A 23,270-nucleotide genomic window follows, 5' to 3' on the forward strand; every position below is an offset into this window, starting at 1 on the left:
GAGGAAAAGTGAAGCAAAGGGCAGGATCCATGAAAGCCTTTGAGGATCTAGCTCCTTAATGCAGTTAAACAGTAATCATAAAGGTACTTTTGTACCTTTGATCTGATGATTTGATGATTTGCCCAAGCACCCAAGGAGCCAGGGAACCGAAGCTAAAGGCTAGCCCATTGCCTTAGTCCTAGGGCTAATCTTCTGGTAAACATCCGTTACAGCAAAGGATCTCTAATGCACTACAAACTGCAAGTCAGGTTCACTAGCTACAAGTGTTGCTCTTCCCCTTTCAGTGTCACCAGACAGACAAGCAGTTGCACAAGCAGCAGAGCTAATGAGGCTTGGTTTCCTATAGACTTGTGTCCCATGCCCCCAGAAACTCCTTTACAGCAGTGTAATAACCGCTATTCCACATCTGTGACGCCTTCAGCTCTCCCTCCTCCATTGCTGCTTGTTTCCAACCGGTACATCTGTTCAAAATCCCTTAATGCTGCTGTTGTGGTTGGGCCACACTGCAGACGTGTTGGCTGCATGGCAGATGTGCATGGGCTTGGTAGGAGCAATTTGGTGGGCCTCTCCCCTGTCCCGCTATTTTATTTCATTTTCTATTTGAGGAATTGCAATGTTTCTGAGATCTTTACTCTTCCGCCTACTTTGACGTTTCCCACATAAGCCACTGACTGACAGACAAACAAATGGATGGCATGGTTGCATATGCCTTGTTCCCTTAGGAAACCAGGCTAGAAACAGAAACATCTTGGGCGCGCTGGGCGAGATCTGTGGTTTCCAGGCATTCACTTCACTGAAAACCGACACTCACTGGAGCTGCTGGTCATGCATTAGATTACAATAGCTTCTTTTATCTCGCAATGAAAGCTGTGTGTTTCAGCCATGGCAGCATTTGATTACGGTGGTTACAGCGTTAGCTAATTGCAAGGCAAAACAAGCCTATTAAGTGCCACAGTTCTGGGTATGTCTTTTGATCCTGTTTTCTTGTTTCCTTATGTGTACATGTAAGACAGAGAAAGAATGATTGTACATATAAACCTGCATTACATATGCACTCTATTTTATGCACTGCAGACTGCACCATAGGAATATATGCAAATATAAACATATATATTCATGGACATGTTCATATATGTTTTTATATATAATATTATATACAATATTATATAAATGCATGCACGTAATGTTTTCTATATATGCATATACGCATATATACATATGCATGTATACATACGTATAGATATATGGGGGGGTATACACACATACCTACATGGTATTTTAAGGTGGGCCAGAACTAGAACACAGGATTCCAAGCCATACTTAAGGGATCTTATTGAGAAAGGGATCCTAGGATGGCTTCCCTACCAAATGCCTCAATACAAACCATTTTCCGTTTTAGAAAACCATCATCAACTTCTCGGCTAAGGCCTCTTTTTCTTATGTTCCCATGGTCTTTTTTTCCCAAGTGATGGAGTTTAAAATTTAACATTCTCAGTCTTGCAAGTGCTGAGGTCCCATTTGGGTTGAGGAGGATAGGTCAGATGTGACCTCTCCTGTCACATCATCCAGGTCAAAGGCAGTCATGAGGCTGAACCTTGCAAAGTGCTGGTGTCCTCAGGTTCCTTATCACCAGAGGAACAAACGGGAGAGGCACTTTGCACCTGCACTGGAACATGCAGACAGGGATCACCCTTTTTTTCTGCCACTGGAGATTTCAGGGAAACTTCAAAAAAGAAATAGTAAAAGCTTTGAATTAAGGAATGGCCTAGCTCTATGAAAAATTTATGGGCCAAATCCTTGTATACAAAGATGCTATTGAAGTTAACAGCTCTTGAAGATACACAACATTTCTCCTAGATGTTTTTACATAGGGATTGCATTATTTTCAGCCTGCTCACAAGAAACTTTAATTTGCCATAGCCAGAAAGATTTATGTCTCCTGGGAACTCATCTACCTTTCTCTGGGTTATCAAGATGAAGACAGATAACTTGCCAACTGAAACTAAAGCAAAATAAGTGACTGGTTTAAAACAGTTGCATCATCCAAAGTTCAGCCCTGTACTGGTCCAATCTCCAGACCATGTGTCACTCAGCAGTTCCGCTGTGCCACCAGGGATTTTGGAAGCAGATACTACAGCTGCCCATGGAGAAACACATTTCTGCTCTCCCAAGTTAAGCAACAGTGTATGTGCCATGGTGCATAGGTGCTGTGCTAACAATTTATTGGAGAAAAAACTGACTCCCTCATCCTTCAGTGATGATAAATGTATTGCCTGGAAAGGTAATGACAGGTTTTTTCTTCTGTTAGCTGACATTTGCATGTGAAATCACTTCTGCAGAAAATGTTTACATTGATGTTTACTCTAAGCAGCAGCCCAGTTGTGACTGATGCACCAGAAGCTATGCCAAGGGTTGTCCTCTCCTTTTGCATCTACTCATCCACAGAGCTGCTGGGAAGCCTGATACCTGTTTTCTCGTTTACCACGTCTCCTTTCCTCTATCCCAGCCATGTAAAACAAAGGTATGTGTCACTGGCAAGGTAGCAGTGGGAAGCAGGACCTGCGTGCTGGTAACACCATGGGGAGGAGGAGGTCGTGGTCCCCAGGCACAGACCACACCATTTCTATGTGAATAAATGGGCACATGAGGTATTGTCCTTCGTCTCTCATCTGGCTCTTTACATTTCACCCTTCAGCTCTGCAGAGCTAAGATAGGAACAATACGTAATCCATGGACAAGAGGATCTATTCTGAAAATATGAGCTTTGGGGTGGCCATTTTGGATTCAGAGCATTCAGGGTGCTCAAGATCAGAGCTGGCAGAGAAACTGTGAAAATGCCCCTGGCGCAAGATACTCCAAGAGATCGAGGTGAGTCCAAGGAGAGCAGAACACAAAGGATCTTTGACCCAGCCTAGTGCAGTGAGACAGGGACTCCTTAAACAGAGATTTCAAGAGAAACCCTTGGTTCTTCCCATGAATTTCACCATGGGGTGGGATCTGACTGACAATGACAGAGGGAGAGTTTCTAGGACTGATCTTAGTGTGACAGAGACCTGAGTCTAGTCCTGAGGGTCTCCAGCATCAAAGACTGAAGTCTAATGTTGAAAGTAAAATATATAGACCAACGCTCATTTTCCAGCTTAGACCACATTATTCAAGAAATGACAATAACAATGTCTGAAGCTCATGTCTAAGCTACTGACAGCCATATTTTTGCTGTCATACTAGTGTACTATTCTTTCACTTGGGCAATTAAACTGCTGGCCTAATAAACGGCAGTGCCAACAGGACTGTCATTTAAGTCCTGGAATCTGTGCATAGAGGAATTTCTGGCTGTCGTTAATGGATGGAGTTATATTAGAGTTGAAAACCCTGCTTGTTCAAGGCCTCTCCAAAACCAGTGTGGCAAAACAAGGAGATTTAACATCCTAACTCAGGAAAAAACAAATTGTACATTGGCAGTGGGTGAAAGATTCTCCTTTTATTTTAAAACCTCTGTAAAATCAGAGCAATGGGTCAATTCCAACATTCAGCCAATTTAATTAGCGATCTCAGAGTAATCATGGTAATGAGCCAAGTCGGCAAAGATGTCATTGGGGTTCTTGCAGTTCAGGTTGCAAAAACAAGCATTGATCCACATGATTTTCCAGGAAAACTCAGTTCCATCTGGGCACTCAAACCTCACTTCAATAGTCTTGGACTTGTAGGGTGTGCAGCACCTGTTGTCTGTGCAAACGCCACAGTATTTGGGTCTATATGGACTTTTGCTCACACATCCTGAGATGGTGTAGTTCATTGGTTCATTGGCCCTGTAGACAGCCAAGCACTTCTTTCCAGGCTAAATCAGAGAAGAACAGAAAAAGAGACAGGTTAATATTAACTGCTGACACAGGTAGGACATGCAAACAATCTTCCTGATATTTGAAGGATTTTAAAGCTGTTAGGAAGCATTTTACAGCCCTGATGTAGAGGGTGTGACAGATTTACATGTTTAGACATACAAAGCCAGAAGGTGCAAGCAGGATACTTGCAAAATGCAGTTCATAGCCACGACAGTAGTGCACCGTTGTTTTTCCACTAACTGAGTCACAGGTCTGTCTGAACCAACAGTGAGCACAGTGGACTTGGCTTGCCTTTCCTTTCAAGGACCTTTTGGCTGGAATTAAAGCTCTCAGGGAAAGGTTTTCATACCAGTGTGTGGAAGCACAGGAAGCACACATTTTTGACCTCTCTGCAGCACAGTGAGTCCATGTGTGCTCTCTAACAGCCTCCAAGATCAGAAGTGCAGCCCTCAGAAGTCTGAATGCTGCCAAAGAAAGGCTGACATCATGTCCAGGCAAAGCTCAAGGGGCACGTAGAGAAACAGTGCCCACCTTAATGTGCTTGGTTATATCCACCTCACAGGGCCGCATGTTGCACAGGCGGCTTTCCTTCAGGAGCCGGCACTGGTCATTATCATTGGAAATCCTGGTAGAGATGCCCAGCCCGCAGGTCTTTGAGCAGGGACTCCAGGATGAGGTGTGAACGATGCAGTTCTTCTGCCAGGCTTCATCCTCTCCCTCGTATGCTGCAGAGACCATATTAACCCCACATTATTCAGCTGGGGCAGCTTTCCACATTAAACACCCTATCCGCAGCTCATTACCCATTCAGGCCACTAACCCAAATAATTAAATCACAGTGAAGTGGCTCAGCATTCCCGCAAACCTCCTCATCCCTCCCCCTTTGCCGCTGACCTACTTGTGTCAGACCCTCCAGTGCTGCGAGCACTCGAGGCCAGGGTTCATTTCTTTATTTCTCTTCGCAGCCTCGCACAAGGGGGTCCTTGTCTGGGACCCCCAGGTGCTGCCACAATACAAACACTTAATTACAGAAGCCTGCGCCAGCCGGTGCAGAAAAAGGATGAGATCTGATCTCACCGTGAAAGTTTATTTCTGAGCCCATTCAGTTGATTCTCTGTAGCAGAAAGTAGTTGACGGTCTTTGCTGGATGGCTGAGGGGCTTGGGAAGCAGCCACAGCCTTTCACTGGGAGGAAGAGCAGATTGAATAGCTCTCAGGGAGCTCAGCAGCCACTCGAAGAAAGGCTGGGCTCTGTTGTGAAAGCAGCCGACAACGCCAGTTCAGGTTCCTTCACAGCCTTGGCCAAAGTGCCTGCTGGTCTGCAACTCATAGTACAGCCCACAGGCAAAACTCTGATAGAAACTCTGCTGCATTGAGCTTGCTTGCTATTATATTTATTATTATATTAATTATTATATTAAATGTAATAAATGCTAGTCTCACTTCTATAAGACTTCTACTTACAAGAGAAGAAGTCAGGCAAGGAAGGCTGTGTTATGGCCATTTTGGGACACAGGCCATGAAGCCATAAGGCCAATTTCAGTAGCAGATGTTTTGAATTTGGACCTACCTCACAGTTCAAAGCTACCAGGGACAGAAGTGAGGGCTAAACTTTGATGTTTTAAACCTACAAAATGGAGACTGAGGCTTTGTTTTGTGCAACAAAACATACAGACCAAGGAGTAGGGAAAAAACCTCTACCATCAAGGAACCAGAATCCCAGTTTGCAACAAGCATCCTATGTCTCCTTGAGCTCTGCTTTTGTGAGACAGTCCTTTAAAATGGGGCTAATGTGGCCAATGTCACTACATTGCATCACAGGGTGTTATGAGGCTAAATTTAAGACATATGGCAAGGTAAGCCCATCTCTAAGCATATGGGACCATGTTTGGGGCAAATGGTACCACCTCTGTGCAGCAGGATATATGATCCCCACTATGAATATGAGCGTGAGGAAAGAAGATACCTTATGTGATACATCAAATAGGTAGTTCAATAATGTCCTCAGTCCAGAATTGCTAAAAAGCTATACTAACACAAAGACAATTTAGCCCAGTGGAACTTCCGCCACAATTAACTGTTTTCAAGGTGTTATGTAAGTTTGGGACTACTAAGATACAGGGGCTTTAAAATCATACTACTAAAGCAATATAACCCAGGCAGAAAGCCTCAGTCTCAAATTAAACTGAGCCCATCCTGTTTTCCAGAGGGCCCCGACTGAAAAAAAAAAAAAAAAAAAAAAGGTGAAGTAGAAAGGACTTATGACACCTTCAAAGTGCCAGCAGATGACTGCTTCAAAGGGGGCTTTGTACACAAGCGTGTTTGATGAATCTCATATTGCTGTTAGGGAGTTCAAGCACACCACTGGTGTTTGCATGTCTTGTCCTTCACTACATGCTGTATAGGAGTCTCTGTGCCTTATTCACACAAAGACTAGACGTCTGGCAGTACAAGCTGCTGCTTTGGTTGAAGAGACTCTGACTTCAATTCCCCGATGATGAAGGACAGGTCCACCTCACTCCCGCCATACCTGCAGAGGAGATGTGGCGTGGAGACGTCTTCCTGATTTTCTTGGAGTCATCACAAATCCACTGCTCGCAGCACTTCCCTGCCATCTTAATCAGCTTTGGGTTTGGGCACCAGACAAGGGGAGGGCGTGAGTTTGTGCACATGGGAATACAGCCCACAGCCCCGTTAATGCACGTGCAGTTGTATTTGCAGTTGGGCTGAAATGTGTCCCCATTGTTATACCTGACTCCATTGAGGACACATCCTACACCGACAATCTCTGAAAGGAAAGAAAAAGAGAGAAAGACACACAGAGTACCATGAAAATAATGCTGGCAACGAACAGCACTGATGCGTTTCTTTACCAAGCTGCTCCCTGGGCTAACGGAGCCAACGTGGACACATGGCTGTGCTGTGGGGCGATGTATTCAATGTGATGCTGAGCCAAATGTGGTCATGCTGTCTAGGAAACTTTTCGTTCTGAATCGTGGCAAAAAAATGAATCTTTTAATGCTTCATGCAAAAAAGAAGTTAGAAAATAAAACAAGTTTTATCCAAAAATGCTCACTTAAAAAATCATTTCATGGCATGCTGGTAAAACTTATTTGCAATAGAAGCAATCAAAGTAATTAAAACAGATATTGAATGAAATTTGAGGTTTTCAGGGACATATGAGAGGACTACATGGATTTGCAAATATGTCACAGCTCTTCACAACACCTGTACCCATCTGAAGCAAAAGGAGGACAGCCAAGGTAGCAAAGGAGCACCTAAAATGGCACTGGATTCCTATATTTAGGCAACTAGATCCTACTCATTTTATCACAGAACAGTTTTCTTGGAAAATGAAGTAACATATTATAAAGCCATGAAAATTAGTATTTAATATATATTTTTAAATAAAATCACAAAAAATCAAGCTTTTTGATTGCCTGTGAACAGGAATCACATTGATTCAGGAAATAAGACACAAGTTGTATAAAGTAGAAACTTTTTTGTTTCAAAGTTATGGACAGTTACTTGGAACCAGTAGCAAAAATCTTCTAATGAAAAATTCAAACTTCAGTTTCTTGTTTGGTCACACGGAGGCAGTGCACACACACCGATCAGGTTGCTCAAGTTTTAAGTCTGGTTGGAAGTGGAGCTGCAATGTGGCTGCTTCCGGGCCAATAGAAATTGAAATGCTGGATTAAAATTCTGCAAAGGCTTCCGATTTTTAGAATGGGCTGAATAAAAACATCAAACACAAATCCCTTCTTCTGCACAAAAATTAGCTTTGTTGGAATTTGAAGCACAGATCCAGATCTCCAGTTTGTGCTCAGCTCCAATTTTGAGAATGCTTCAGCCTTTGTATTGAAGAGACATCATTCAGTGCTGGAGTTGAAGCTGAGGATTCAGTTTCTAGGTGTGCACATGGATTAAGTTTAAGAAAATGCTGTATTTCCTGGTGTTTTGCTACCAGCATGTCCCTCCTGGACTGTGTTAACTCAGCCTCCTGCAGGTCTCAAACCAAGAGGTTCATCATGAGAACATCTCCAAACATACACAAGGGGGCTGTTGAATGCCTTCATGCAGAACCACGCTGAATCTGCATTTAAGTCAGGCAATTTGGGAGTACTTCGCAGTTCCTGGCCCCACGTGCACAATGCCTGCTTCCCCACCTGGGCATGCACTCAGCACCCTGCTGTCCCTGCTTCAGTGAGGAGAAAAGCCAGCAACAAAAGGAGAGCTGTAGTGACTCCCAGCAAGCTCCTGTCTGACGTCCGGGTGACCAGATCCTGGGACATGCCTCAGCATGCCAGTCCAGATACAGCCTGAGTTTCCCACAGCTTCACCCCATTCGCTTTCCCAGCGCCAGTTCCTAGCTCTTTCAGGATCTTTATTTTCCACAAATTATATTTTTTCTGTAGTCCTGTACGCACTCGCTTCTCCAGACCTAGCTTTTGGCATCCAGCTGCAAAGCAAATTCCTCACAGCAGTTACTCCCCAGCACAGAAGTCCCACTCTTGCCTTCAATTACCCTGCGGTCAGGGCAATAGCTGGTAAAATAAATAAATAGCTGGTAAATAAATCTCAGCCATTGCTCAGACCAAGGGGAGCTGACAATGTATATCTAAGTCAAAAATATATGTACATCACTTACGTGCACATACTCCTATTTCGTACCTAGGTCTGTCTCCACTGTAGTCACAGTACAAGCCCCTGTGGAAATCACAGGTGTCGGCCTCAGTGCAATTTTCTCCGCGCTGCTTGGCACACATCTTGCAGCAGTCGCAGCCGTCTGTGACCAGGCTGACGCCTACCGAGCACCGAGGCGGGGACGTTGGGCACTCGCATGGCCACTTACAGTACTGAGTCCGTGTGTAGGCTTCTGTTGTGGCAGGGACAGTGGGGGTCATGGTGGTGGAGGTCTGGGCAATGGCCTACAAACAAAGAAACACAGCTTGGAGAGCATTCCAGAGAAAAGGGGGCTGCGAACCCTGTGGTGATTAGTCCTCAAGAAAAATTTCCTTAGGTCTGAAGAGACTGCAAGGAAACCAAAGAATTAATGTCAAAGAGCCATGGAAAGGGAGCAGTCACTGCTCTCTTGTAAACCCCTTCAGATACCAGCTGAGGGCAAATGCTCTGCAGCTTGGACTAGCACCCAAACTGCATAGCCCCAGTCTGCTGGTACTCAGCCTTTTCCAGACCTCTTCTCTCTAAACAGAGGTCTCTCTCCATGTAGGAACACAGGCACATGTGTCAAGACCCCTCTGATACATGAGAAGAAGATGTGACATGTCTGCAGTCTGTGTCACCCTATGGTGCTCAGCAGTGGCAGAGGGTTGTACCACCCCATAGCTGTTGTGCCTGTTCATGAGACATGGCTCGAGGGCCTCTGGGCTACTCAAGGGCTTCCTCAGGCAGCAGCAGCTGACCTTCAGGTCACAAAGCAAGATAAAGGTCATCATGTTGCAGTATGAAAGCATGTGGCATTTATCCACATTTGTGTGGGTCTTGCAACCAAAACACGGGATCCCATAAAACCACAAGGGGACTGGGAGCAGGCCTGTGAGCCCACCACCCTCACAGACACCCTGTCATGAACCTCTGCATTGTGAGGATGATCTGAAACCCACAGGCCATCTGAAACTCCATCACAGACCTCCTGAGGATGTCCTGGCCATTTTGTCTCTTCTTGCAATACCACTAATACCGCAACTACTGCCTTACAATATCCCAGCCTTTTGACTTGAATAGAGATGAGATTAGAGACAGAAAAAGATAACCTCTGAACCCAAAATCTGTTTAACTGTCTGTGAATGTCTTGATGCATAAGTTCACCCACCTCTGAAAAATGTTTTGCTTGTCTCCACCCCTATAACACAACACACATGCAGTTCAGCTCCCTGACAGAGTCCCAATCCTAAGCAATGAAGCTACACTATGGCTATAACATTTTCAAAAATTTAAAACTGATAACAATAAAAAAAATTAAAAATAAGGAAGGCATACATTTCCTCTAAGCACTCTGACAAACACCCTTATCCATCCTTTGCAGTGTCCAGACTACCATATTCAGCAGAAATGCTCTCTGTGAATCCTAAACTAGTCATGAGGCTCTTAGGTCTGTCTGTGATGGGCTCTTCCAGGCCTCACGCTGTAGTTCCCATGATGTTGCCCTGGCCCATACAGTCAAACAACTGGGATATTTCTGCAGTGATTTTCCACTTACGACTTTTGGCACATGCTTTTGTCCTACATGGAATCACTCTGGGACCTATAAGTTGGGTGATTGTAAATGAAGCTTCATAATGTTAGTGTTTCTCCCATTAGTCATGCACAAATATTTGCCAGAATGGTGAGCAAGGAAGGAAAACTTTTATGGGGAGGATACCACCAAGTTTCCATTTCCTGATCTCCATTTCCTTGGCAAATAAGGAAAAAAAACCCTGCAAATTAATTAAAAACCTGATAATCAGATAAAAACATCTGATCAAGGTAAATCAAGGTAGAAAAGGGATTTCATGTAACGCAGTGATGTTACTTCAGTAGACACATTCAGGTCACTATTACTAAGATAATGGAGTGCTGGGGTACCTTAGCTCGTAAAAAAACCCACAGAGTGCAGAGGTTCATTGCCTTCTGTACTCTCCAGTCCCTCCAGAGCAAACTCTGGATGACATTTAACATGCCAGCCATGCTTGTGGTGCAGGAAGGGTGCAAACCAGCCCAGTGACAAAGCAAAGATGTCCCTTTTCTACCAGGATCACTGCACAGAAAACCTGAACTGCACACAGGGGTAAAGCAGGGCACAGTAGCTCAGGTGCAGAAACAAATGGGGTTATTTATAGGCTATCAACAGCAGCCAGAAGATGACCCTGCTTGGCACATGTGGTCCAGAAGCCCTTTCTGGTGACAAGATGTGAGGGCTGCAAAGAATAAGTGTGTAACCCTACAAAGTCCAGACAAGGAAAGTCAAGGTCTAGAAATTACTACGGCAATCTCATCCATTCCTGGCTACTTTGTACTGTACTATATATTCCCTAGTGTTTTGTCCTCTTTACAGTTTCAGATGTCTCAAACAAAAGGCTTTCCACCACCTCTCCATAAAGAAAATACCCCGACCCAAGGCCTTGTGGGGAAAAGCCTCCCCAAGAACTGTGAACCCACAGCTGATGAACTATCCATCAGGATACCTCTGCAAAGCCCTTTTAGTGTCTTCTACAGCTTCCTTGCTAGCAGACTCAAATTTTATTAAAGTACATTTCTAAACCTGCTACTGCTGTATCTGAAGGTGTATTAAAGTATCTTAGTAGTTACTTACCCTGTATTGAGAACACCAAACTGTTAACACATTGCTAATCATTGCCAAATAGGCAATGTGTTTGCTCTGGGCATAATTCCCAATTCCATTAAGGCCCCTTTACAAACAGTTGGCCTTAAAGTTGGCTTAAAATCACATTTAAACTCATGTTTAAACTAAAACATACCAATATAATTTACTCCCACTTTAAGGCGCCTTGATGCTGCCAAAGTTGTTAAAAGAGGAACATTCAGATCAATGAAAAGCCCTGGCCTTTTAATAGTAGTATTTTTCATTCCACTCACAATAATTTGAGTAGGTGCAATAATCTGTCACTTGAGAAGAGAGGCCTCTTCAAGTGCAATAAACCTATTTACTTTGTTGCTGATCATTAAAAAAGTGCTTAATAATCAAATCTAGATACACAGACAAAAGTCACACAGCTATTTAAAGAGCCCATTGCCATGGCCCAACCCTGTAAGTAAATCCCTTCACAGTCCCTTGTTTCTATTGTCAACATGAGCAAGCAAACAGCTTCTACCCTGTGTAGATATGAAAGTGTCTGTGAATCAACACACATAGCAAAAAGGAACCCTGCTGGTCCTATGGTTTTAGTTAATATGTGAAGGACTGAATTCTTGTAAAGGACTGGGTAGCTAGGAGTCATTCTGTGGCTTGTGATAGGCAGGAATTTAGAGTAAATTATTTAACAGCCCTTCCTCTAGGCCTGAAGGCTGAGCTGGCCATGGAAGCTTTTCAAGTGTCCTTATAGTGACAAGCTGTTGTAGTTCTTGGACGTGCCAGCTGAAATGTCCAGTGGTATGGCTGAGTAAGTCATAGGAAGAACACTTAATGTGGGTTACATAAGCATCTTCAAATAATCAGTGTGGACAGGCATCAAAATACTGTGACTCCTATATTTTACAAATAGGGAAGGCATGGAGAGATGGAAGCAGCTCGATGTCCTAGGCTCCATCACCACCCAACCAAAACCCAACCTTTGGCAACTGGTGTCCACTGGACACTAGAACAAGTGCAGGGCCTGTACAGCTTCCAGGCCCTCCTCCTTTCCCCTCCCAAGTCCCTCAGAGCTTTGCTATGACAGAAACAATTCTGTAGATTTATAAAATTCTTGGCTTTTCCTTTTCCATGGTCAGCTGTCATCACTGGAATATCTAAATCCCTTTGGAAAAGTCATTCAGCCCTACTACTTCAATGTCCCAGAACATTTTGGGATATAGACACTTTCTTATTAATAGGTATGATGGTTAGGACATCATGAATAATGCTTTATAAATACCACAATAAAAACAATTCCTCCCACAAGTGCTATCAACAGGAAATCACACTGTAATAGCCTTCATCAACGTCCATCCTTAACTAGAAACAAACACACAAACAAACAAACAAACAAAACCCCCTCATGTAAGTTAAGGTTTCAGGAATCATGTCATTAGGGTCAACATAATGTATAGGAGGACAATGGTTTTGTAAGAAAGCCAAAATGAGAGTGAAGAGAAACTTAACACCAAAAAGCACAGTGGCGGGGATTTGACAAGTTTATTTTAAAATGCCAGAAAGATAAAAGAAAGTGCCTGCTAGGAAATGAATTTTTCCAGCTACTGGTAATTAACTTGTTTTGTATAATTATGCTTCAGTCTTGAGGCCTGCAGATTTGTTATCTTGGATGCTAATGAAAAAAATATTCCATCACAAGTTATTCATGAGCTCTAATTTTGCTGCTTTTGGAGGTACAAGCCCATTCTCATTAAAACAAGATGAAGCTCTTCTCACTCTGCTATGGCTGATAACTCTCTATTAAAGTTGCTCCTGATTTATGTTTGGCAAGCTCCAAAATTACTTTCTTTTTGTATCTGCAGAGAACAGTATTTCGCTAGCAACAATTTCAAGCTAATTTCTGTGTTCACATTCAAAAGGAGAGGAGAAAATAAAAAATGACTCACTGCTTGCCATGGCCACAAACTCAATATTTTTAAAAGCCATCAGTTTTACTATCCAAGTCTTAAAGATACAAAATGGATAGCAGCATTTTAGCAACATGTTCTACCTACAGGCAAAGTATATTTTCAATTTGTTGGAAAATACTCTAATTGCAAGTTTTGGAAACTGGAAAGACCAAGCTACGGTGTTGAAATTAGTGTATACAGTCCAAATTGCAAGCCAGCCAGATATACAGCAGCACTTTTACATAATGCATGAGGAAACCTCCAGCTTTGCCTTTAAGTGGCAAAGCCCTAGATGCATTGCAATATATTCCTTTACTTCCCTTTTTTACAGGTGTTTAAAAACATATTCATGTGTGTTTATTTCACTGTTCCAGTGCTGCAAGATCTTACTCTTAAAGCCTTTTTCTTTCCAGTATTTTTCTCATCACGATGAGCTGGGTAAAGGTAGGGAGAAGCTACCCATGTTCTTCCCCTCCAGTTTATTGATGCAAAGAAGTCCAGAAAGGATGGTGACTTCTAAATTCAATTCCTCTGGCTATTGGCAGAGATGGGGAAATGGTTGTGAGAAGTTGGCAGATAGAGGTGTGCCCAAACCATAGTACCTTATCACCTCCTGCTGCGTTCTCCTTGGTGGTAATTTGCTCTAAAAGAAGGACTTTTGAGCTCACTCTTAGCTGCACAAGGTGTGTTTTGCAGGGCACAGGCCATTGGGTGGACTCCTTTTAATTTCCCACAGTAGAACACATTAAAGGAATTTAACCTACATTTCTGATACTCCCTTTCTGAGCAAATGCGAGATGTCATTGATGGAGGGATATAACATGATGTGGATTATCCCCTGTCCTCTATCTCTGCCACATTCACAAAAGAAAAGTAAGTCCTTCTCACTACTATGTGATCAAATCAGCTGATTTGCAGACTGACCCAAACATCCTTATTGGTGGGAGCTCATGCACCAAGGCCTGACAGCATCAGCCTGTCACTGTTTAGACATAACTCCAGATTTTGCAGTTTGGCTGGCCTAAACAGGGACACGGAAGTTAAAAACACAACTTTAAGCAGACATCAAGGGATGCATCTCCCAGGAAAGGGTTCTGCATTTGCACTCTCTGCCAGATGACACATCTGCTTTCTCCTGGTTCCACCTACTGGCTGAACTATTTAGACAGCACAAGCAGAAATGCCTGTAGAGCCAACTCCAACACCATGCACCACCCTAAATGTTCCCATCAACCAAAATGATTTTAAAAGGCGCCCCAGGAGACTCACATCCACATTCACAGAGTTGCAAACATCCTAATACTAACCTGCCATAGCACAGTTCCCAGGGGAACACAGTGTCTGGAGCTTAATGAAGAAGTAAAACCGAAAAGACAAAATGAAATATAAATAATCTATTAAATAAAGCCACATACCCTTCTATCTCTCAGTTGCACCTCTGAGCAAGCATAGAGATTGCTTAGTTTAATCCCAGAACAGACAGAGGTTAACAACTCATAATGCATGTCAGAGAGATGAGCCCATTAGCAATGAAATACAGGACCTGGCTTACATCAGTGGGCTTAAACCAGGCCCTCAAGGTAGAAGTTTGTTTCTTGATCTTGCTCAGTTGGAACTTCTGAGCTGAATATTGCTGAATATTTGCATTATTATTACACCCAAAATAGATGGGTCGACAAAGAGCCAGTTCTTACAGCAAGATCAGCAGTAATCATAGTACCATCAGGAATTCCCCGCTGTTATACTCTTGCTACAAATCCCTAAGTCCCCATGAATGCTCATAAATTATCACAAGGTAATACTAGTGACGAGTGAGCTAGCATCAGGACAGAGATATAAATCAGATTCTGCAGGACATGTAATAGTAAGAGGAAAATATGCTTATTCAGGGCTCAGCTTCCCCAGAGCATGCATGAGCTTCTAGATATCTCATTAAAATTGATCCCAGACATGAAATCTCCAGAACATATTGTAAAATAACAGACTCTGAAGCCAGAAAATATAAGACAGTTTTATAGCTGTCAGGTGCCAGCTGCATTTATTCTTGCTGTGCACTGTAGGCTGAGCAGAAAGGAACGTTCTGCATGAAGCATAACATTCAATAGCCTAAGAAAATAAAATATCCATACTGAGTCAACCATTAATATTGCTGTGGATCTATGAGTGATGAACAATCAGCTTCCCATAACTTTATTTTGGAAAATGTATCTGTGGGAAGAATGTAGGCAGATGTTTGGAATAGTCTTTTCTAACTCAGTTTAGGCAATTACAGAGTAAAGATTACATACATTCACCTCTTTGCCTAAACATTGCTTATACTGGTAGACTCAGTGTGGTCTCACATTTTCTGCACATTTTTCCATGGAGTGTTCAGAGAGAAAGAACTTCCCTGTTAGAAAGCAACTTGATGTTTTGTAAGTGTTGTCCCAGTAAGAGTAGCACTCGCTTAGAATAAGGTGACCTAAAATGTTTGGACATCATTGACAAATTGACACTGTCACCACAGACTCCACTAACTGGGATATTAAACAGCATAGTTTCTGTGCTCTAAGAACATTTTAATGTCTTGTGCTGCACATGTTCGGCTTGTGCAGCTAATGAGCTCATCCAGTAAAACTAGCTTGAACGAGTTTGAAAAATAACAGGGAACATCTGGATGAGCAATGAGAAAAGTCTCCAGAAGGGACAAGCAGACAGACTTCAATTTTAGGAAAGTGGAAAGTGCATTTGGACCATCCAATGTCATAGGGTTGCAAACCATCCTAAAACTGTACAGAACAAGATGTTGACATATGAGCCATGTGCTGGTTAACAAAAGCAGTATCACAGTTCCAGTTGCCAGACAAGAGCAGACTGCTTTGGCAAAGGTTTTACTTTGCAGTTAGCTATGTTCTGCATTTGCTTAATTCCTGTTTTTCAGTCATGGCCTTGAAATCAAAAGGAAGACGCCTTCTGTCCTCTTACTCCCTTGGGGACACTTTGTCCCAAGCTCGGCAAAAAAGTAAAGTAAGTACAATTAAGAATGGCAAGAATAACACAGCATTTTTTTTCCCATGGCAAGAATAAGATTTCATGGCATTTTTCAAAATCATCTTGGTTTTCATGATTTTTCTAATAAAAATAGAAAAACAGAAATCTGCATTTTTGAGTATCAACAATTTTCTGTTTCTGTTCCAATGCAGAGCATTTTGACTTAAAACAACTCTTCATTTTAAAAGTTCATTGTTATTTAAATTCTCAAATATGAAACAGTTTGCTTGACCTAATATCTGTACTTCCCTAGAGCTGCTGATGAACTGACGAAGTTATGCATCCTTGTTTCCTTTAAATAGCAATTTTCCTCACATGTTAAGTTCTCACTGCTATTTCTCCCTAGCTTTGCCTTTCCGAGTTGATCACTTCATTTTCCAACTGTCAAAGTGTCTTCCTCCTTGAAATCTGCACTAAGGGCTAGTTACTTGCTCTCATTTTGCCAGTGTTTAATTGTTTGTTTAGATGGAATATGGAAAAGAATCTGGTCTTGGTAAGATCTCAATAGATGAAGTCACTTCCTGGACTACAGTTTTGAACCCTCACTTTAAATGGGATATCAAGGAATTGGCACTCCAGAGGATGGCAACCAAGATGGTCAGAGACCCAAAGGTCACGACCCAGGACAAGATAGATGCTGAGGGAGCTGGGCTTGGGTAGTCTGACAAAGAGGTTAATGGGTGATCTAGTATCAGTCCACTCTTCTCAGTAGTAGCAGAGGGTATACCAATGGGCAGCAGCCACAAAATGTAGTTGGGGAGGTTTAGTCTGAACACTAGGAAGGCAAGTTTTTCACTAGAAGAGCTGTGCAGCATTGGGACAGGTCACCCAGGGAGGCTCTGAATTCTCCATCCACAGCTGTTGGATTAAAGACCTTCAGAGGGCACTGACAACCAGCATTTCTGGCAGCCTGTGAATGCATACCTTGCCAAAACCACACCTGGAATACGCCATAAAACCAAATGACCAGCAAGATGTCTTCATCAGTTCAGTCCTGCATTGTGCCACCTAAAGTCTGGTTCTGGCATAGAGAAATAAAAACTAATAATTTTGTTAAGTGGTGCATTTAATGCAGACAAAAGAATTCTATTTTGCAGGTCCATCCTCTCTTGCATCATAAGCGCAGGCAAAAATGCTATTTGGCAGCTAATTTTATTTTATCTGATAACAGGAAACCTACCAGAAGTCTGGTTTTGTAGCTGGAAGATTTCAAGATAATAGAAGGAAAGAGAAGACGCTGCTACTGCTACTTTAATGGCCCCTTTGGAACACATGGCATGAGTGGCTTCATCCAGAAAAAACATAAGTGCCATTTAATAAGTGTTGTATCATTATATCAAAGCCACCTCACGACTCTCAATGAAAGATGAGCAGTAAGACTGCATTGCTACATCCCTGCGGTTAAGTAAAAAACAGATGGAGCCTACAACTTGTCTGAATAAACAGCAGCATTTCCAGGTAAAGAGTTCCATTGTGAAAGGATATTTTGTGCCAAGCATGGCATGTTTTGGTAACTGTAGCTTATAGTATTTGATGAGATTTGTTAGACAGAGAATGCAGATGGAAGACATATAGGTCAGCAACATCCTTAGGACCAACAGAAGATGCCAGACCCTTGCACACTCTAGGAGGACCCGAAGCTAACTCAGAGTCTGATTGCAGAACATTAGGACCCAGCTTGAAATGCTATATGTTATCTTACCCTTTGCCAGGCAAAATCATGGCAAAAGTCTCTTGTAGCATCTGAAGTGAGTTAGCCCTGTGTGTGCAGAGAGATCGGTAAAGCAGCATTTGTACATTTGAAGCAAAGGCATCCTCATCAATATCTGCCACAGCCTGGTCCTCTGATCTGGGTATAGTCTGGCCATACTTCTGTGAAGAAAGCAGCTTCTCTTCACAGAATCATGGAATCCAAATGTTCAGACAGAGTCTGACTAGTGCCTGGCACTGTTTCTAGAAAACCAAATCAGGAAACCACCAAAACTCAGAGTGGGAGAAAGGCATCATCAGATTGGATCTTACACTGAACAGTGGAAAAGAATAGTGGTAGTACTGCAATTCTAAATACCAGTAATGCTAAACCCCATCCATGTGATTGCTGCATTGTGCTTGCAAGGGCAAGTCTTGTGCCTTGGTCTCCACCACTCTGCATGGCCCAGTGTAGCTCTACTGCGCTTCTGGCTCCATCCTTTCTTTTGCTTCCTGCTGCAGAAACAGCCTGAGGGCACGGGCCCAGCTTCTCTGCTTCAGCAGTGAGGATGTGGAGCAATCAAATGTGGTTTCCCTTCCTTCTTTCTCCTAGACTGTGACACTTATTCCTGCACCAAGTGCCAAAGCAGAGAGGCAGTATATACAGTTCACGAATGATGAGAAGACATTAGAGGAGAACTTTTGGTCCAAAAGGGGAAGAAGTATGACCAGGAAGCTGGGAAGAGGAAGAACCTGCAGAATTCATCGCTGGATAAAATCTCCCTCAACCAAGATCAAGTCCCATTCAAACCAGAGAGAATGGGAACAAGAGATTAAGTGCAGGATGAGAGATGCAGAACCTCCCTTACAGCCTCCAGAAACCCCACTGACCGTTGTTCAACATGTATAATAATATTGCTATACTTGGAGGCCTTGTGATACTTTCACATCTGTATTGTGAGAGATTCAGCTGATATCAGCCGCTGTGAGATCCCCTGAGAATAAACAGATAAACTTCCAAAGATCACGGACCGATACTTATTGCACTGAACTTTCCATACCCAGAAACATCTGTGCAAGAGTCTACTAAATCATTGGTGCTCCCTGCACGCAGGTAGAAATGAGTACAAGACGTACCAGACAGTGGAAAACAAGTTCCCATGATTGGTACAGATGACATGGAGTTACTGATAAGGTTATGGCAAATACAGAGAGGTTTAGTTTTCTCTTATAAGGCTACAGCAGTGTAAAGGAACCTTAACCTCTGTATATGAAAATAAGACTAATTTCTTTTTTTAATTTAGGAATTATTAGGTAAGTGGATTTGATTACACTAATTTGGACAGATATAGGGAAGACTCCAGAGATGGCCAGAGCTGCACCCCTCCTCATCAGCGACTATGCACAGTGTGCAAAGTCTGACAGGAGAAAACTCAAGGGGGTAAAGGAATTAGTTATGGTGCTAAAAACTCATTGAGCTAGGAACACTAGTATTTAAATTAAGGAAGGGAAACAGGGATTGAAGACGATGGGATGCATCCAGACAGCAAGAGGTTGGACTGATGTTCTGAACCAGTGCCAGGCATCTGGAAATCTCTGAAAACAGGACTATAGGGGTGCTAAGATATATGGGAAGCAAATGAGTGTTGTTATCACACTGAGGGTGCAGAGGCAAAAGAGACTCACATAGTCAGGAGACAAACCACAAAACCTCCCTGCAAGTTAAAGTCATATGAAATGTTTAAGGCAGGGTGGGGGGAAAACCACGAACGTGAAATAACCAGAGTGCCCATGTGGTCACAAAGAGCAAAGGGAACTGAACACCTTCTACCTCCTCCCCCATCAAACTTGACGGGCACCTCATCACATCGGCAGTGGGACAGAAACAGTGCCGTAGCCTATGCTACTTCCAACAGGCAAGTTTTCTGGCTTCGCTATTTAAGTCCTTTCTGCCTCTTTCAAAATCCTAGAAAACATTTCCATTACATTTCTCTGAGTGCTATAAACTGATTTACATCAATAGATGCATATCCAAATAATCTACTTCAGGTTCAGGGATCTGAAGGAAAGTGTAAAACAATAGACAGCACAGAGCAGATGCTGCTTTAAATCACTTCCCCAAGGAACTGAAGTATTGAATTCCCTGGGGACGCATTATCTCCCTAATCTGTTTTCTTCCTAAAGCTGATATCAAGCTTTTAACCATATCACAGGGTACCAATGTCAAACAACTGCTTCTTAAAATTCCCCTCCAACAGATTTAGTTAGACATTTTGTCACTGTATTTTAGAATGTGCCATAAAGGGTCTCAAGAAGGAAATCTGAAGTCCTTTGCAACAGTGATGTCTGATGTCTAAAAGGAGAAACAAGCAGCAGAATGCTAAGCACACACTTCTGAGCATTTTTTCTTCTGACTCAAAAGGCAAAAATCCACAGAACAAGAACACACACACACAAAAGACTAAAGACTTTGAAATAAACCCAGTAAATTCAATAGAAATGTAGCTGCAAGCTCTAGATGAGTTCAGATGTGCAGAACATGGCTGGAAGGGAGTCTGTGCCCATTCACACCAGGTAGACAGCAAGCCAGAAACATGGTGACCCATAAGCTAGAGAAATGATGAATGCTGTAAGCTTATATTAGAAGTTAAAGCGAAATCAGCACAAACAACCTTGCCAAATTTATGGTGAGATCATTCATCAGGAGTGTGGTGATTAGCTAGAGGCCTCCTTTTCCCAAGCTTTGCTGAGCTTATCTGCCCCAAATCTCTGGAACAAACCCAGCCTAACTGAAGGAATTTACTAACGCAACATGTGGAGCGGAGATATTACTTGCCAAAACATGTATACAAAGACCCTTCACACAGATGATATTGGAGATCATGAGGGCTAAAGCTATGAGGATGGAAGAAACCAGTAAATAAATCTGGAATCTGTTAACCTTTCTAGATGATAGTCAAGACCCTGAAGTACACTGGAATACAGGTTTTGTAAGCAGAAAGAAGGAGACTGCAAATTGAGTATGCTCAATGTACTCATTATCGGATGTACCAGATCCAGGACACTCCTGTGAACAATTTTTTATGATCTGTTACAAGAGACAAGCCTGCCCAGATAGTTTATAGTCTACCAAAAGGAGAAGGGTGAAACAAAGCATCCTCTTTCTTTGACATGTGGGAAACTGAGATCTAGTGATATTCTTACCCAGATGCTCAGCTCCATCTCAGTGGTAGTCAGATGTGCAATGCCATATAGTACCTGAGCCTAAGGGATGTGCAAAAGGACATCGAAGTCCACAAACTGAATGCCATCTAGTATGAAATTAATCCCTTAAAGCTGGCACCAATCTGACATAAATGAGTTCTTCATAGGAGACTCTGACCTACTTGGGGATCATGTTAGAAATCAAGGCCATCACTGCTTTCAGTCAAATGAAAAAATAATAAAGCAATTCCAAAGAGGGCATCTAATAAGACAAAGCTTTACCAGCAGGGAAAACCATGAAGTGTATTTATATTATTATTATTATTAATTTTTTGAATGCTGCCATTAACTTCACTTGAGCTACAGGCTCAAGCAACAAACCAACCAACCAACCAACCAACCTCCACTTCTTTCTTAAGAAAAAAAAAAAATGCTGTTTTCAAGACAAGTCCATCAGGAGGGAAAAGTTTTGGAATACACAACCATTTGAGCGTCAATTCATCCCATTAAAGGCACAAAAAGAACTTTTTTCTTCTCAGCGAATGTAGAAACTACTCAGTTCTTATATGACCAAGAGGATATCTGATCAGCTTTACCCCAGAAAAGGCAAGAAAGAAAAAAATCCCTCTCACAAGATATGTTCACTTTTGTTTATCTAGGAACATAGCTGGAGAGGAGATTGGGAAGAAATCAGTTTTGATTGGGACCTGGAGGTGTCAATGCAGTAAGACGTAGTTACAAATAAGACTACTAAAAGGAGCCAATGTAAGCAGCTTGCTTTTAATGGCAGTTGCTTGAGAGAAGGGAAGTTCCTTTCTAATGTAGACCACATAGCCACACTGTTACTGCACATGGATGCATCTTGTTTGCTTCTCATAGTCACTGCAAAGGACAAATGGCAGCCAGAACAGCATGACTAAAATATGAGTGCCTTAAAATAATATTGATACTAATGAAAGTCAGATGATTTGCACAGTCAAGTTAATTTAGAGCTAGTCAACAAATAATAACCACTGATAATCAAATGCATGTGCAAAATGACTCCAAAAACATCCCTGAGCAAATCACCGTCTCACTGTCCAGTGTTGTAAAAGATTGCAGATTTGGTTATAAGCAGCTACCACATCTGCAAGACACTCAGTAGATCAGTGGGATCTTTTGCACTGATGAGATTATCTGTAAAAGGCCCTACTCTCCTCAGCTTCTTTGTGCAACTATCTGTGCTCACAGCTGCTGGATGCAAACCCTGGGCCCCTCTCTGCTGACAGCAGAGGAGGAGATCATTGCACTGACTGCACAAGGGACTTGGTAACCACTCTAGATAAAATGCCTGACTTTAGGGCTGCTAAAGGTAGGGAAGGTAAACTCTAGATTGAGGGACTAGGGCATGACTTTTTTATTTGAACTCGGCTTTTAGCCTCTCTGTGTCTGCAGAACAGGGGTGGTAATGCTTCTTTTGCTACAAGAAACAAACCCTGAAGATTGTGAGCTGCCCAGACCATGGAGAAACATGCAGCTGCCATCAAGGGAGATGGCAGACAGAGAATAAGGGTAAGGGAGACCCCAAGAGAGTTCCTCTATGAAGACATCAGTATGGATAGGGAGAGGTAGGAAAGCCAGAGCTGCTAAAAGGGCTATAGGCCTGTGGCTATGCTGGTGATGTGCCTGGGAAGAACAAATTTCTATCCACTCACCCATAGAAAAATCAGTATTCAGCTTGTAGCATATGAATTTTGCTGAATATGACTTTCAGAGGTGTCTGGAGGACTTCAAATGCAGGGATGCTGCATTTGACCACAGCTGAGCACCTTCAACCTATCTACTTCAGCAAAAAGACAAGGTGTTTCCATTTTGTTCACATAAGAGGAATGATTATCTGACAGCCAGCATATTCCTCAGCCTGGATATACTTGTAGCTTGCCACACCAGTAGCAGAGAGGTTTCGCTCAGGATGCCACAGCCAGATGCAGCTGGGTCACCATCAACGGCTGTGATACCACTGATGCCATCAATTAAATAGCCATACAACACCAGAAGGAAAACAGTACACAGATGTGATGAAGATTTTGTTCTGGTATGAAGGGCTGAAATACCTTTGGCATGTAATTTATCCCAAGCTGAAGTCTAGTAGACACTTTCTCATCTCGTGCAATAAAAATTCTGTTTACAGAATTTTGGTACATCAGTCTTCTGCTGATGCCCTGGCCAGGGAATTTATTGACTGAATTTTAATTACTGTGAATTA

General features: G+C 42.6%; 1 protein-coding gene across 2 annotated transcripts in view; it reads right to left on the reverse strand.

The window, feature by feature from the left end:
- Positions 1 to 3,478: 3,478 nt before the first annotated feature.
- CCN4 (cellular communication network factor 4) overlaps positions 3,479 to 23,270 on the reverse strand; it is a 34,141-nt gene continuing 14,349 nt past the window's right edge. Inside the window, exons 2-6 of one of the 2 annotated variants that reach the window (XM_087734645.1) lie at positions 8,516 to 8,772; positions 6,593 to 6,629; positions 6,372 to 6,465; positions 4,374 to 4,567; positions 3,479 to 3,838 (exon numbers count right to left, since the gene is read on the reverse strand). In XM_087734645.1, the coding sequence (XP_087590771.1) occupies positions 3,539 to 3,838; positions 4,374 to 4,567; positions 6,372 to 6,465; positions 6,593 to 6,629; positions 8,516 to 8,772 (882 nt within the window). In that variant the 3' untranslated portion in view covers positions 3,479 to 3,538. Of the gene's footprint in view, positions 3,839 to 4,373; positions 4,568 to 6,371; positions 6,630 to 8,492; positions 8,773 to 23,270 lie in introns of both variants that reach the window. The other variant, XM_009469791.2, reaches the window with a different exon arrangement.

This window comes from Nipponia nippon, unplaced genomic scaffold, assembly GCF_047370975.1.
Source record: "Nipponia nippon isolate SJK-2023a ecotype South Korea unplaced genomic scaffold, ASM4737097v1 scaffold_1, whole genome shotgun sequence".
In the NCBI taxonomy this organism is placed as follows: Eukaryota; Metazoa; Chordata; class Aves; order Pelecaniformes; family Threskiornithidae; genus Nipponia; species Nipponia nippon.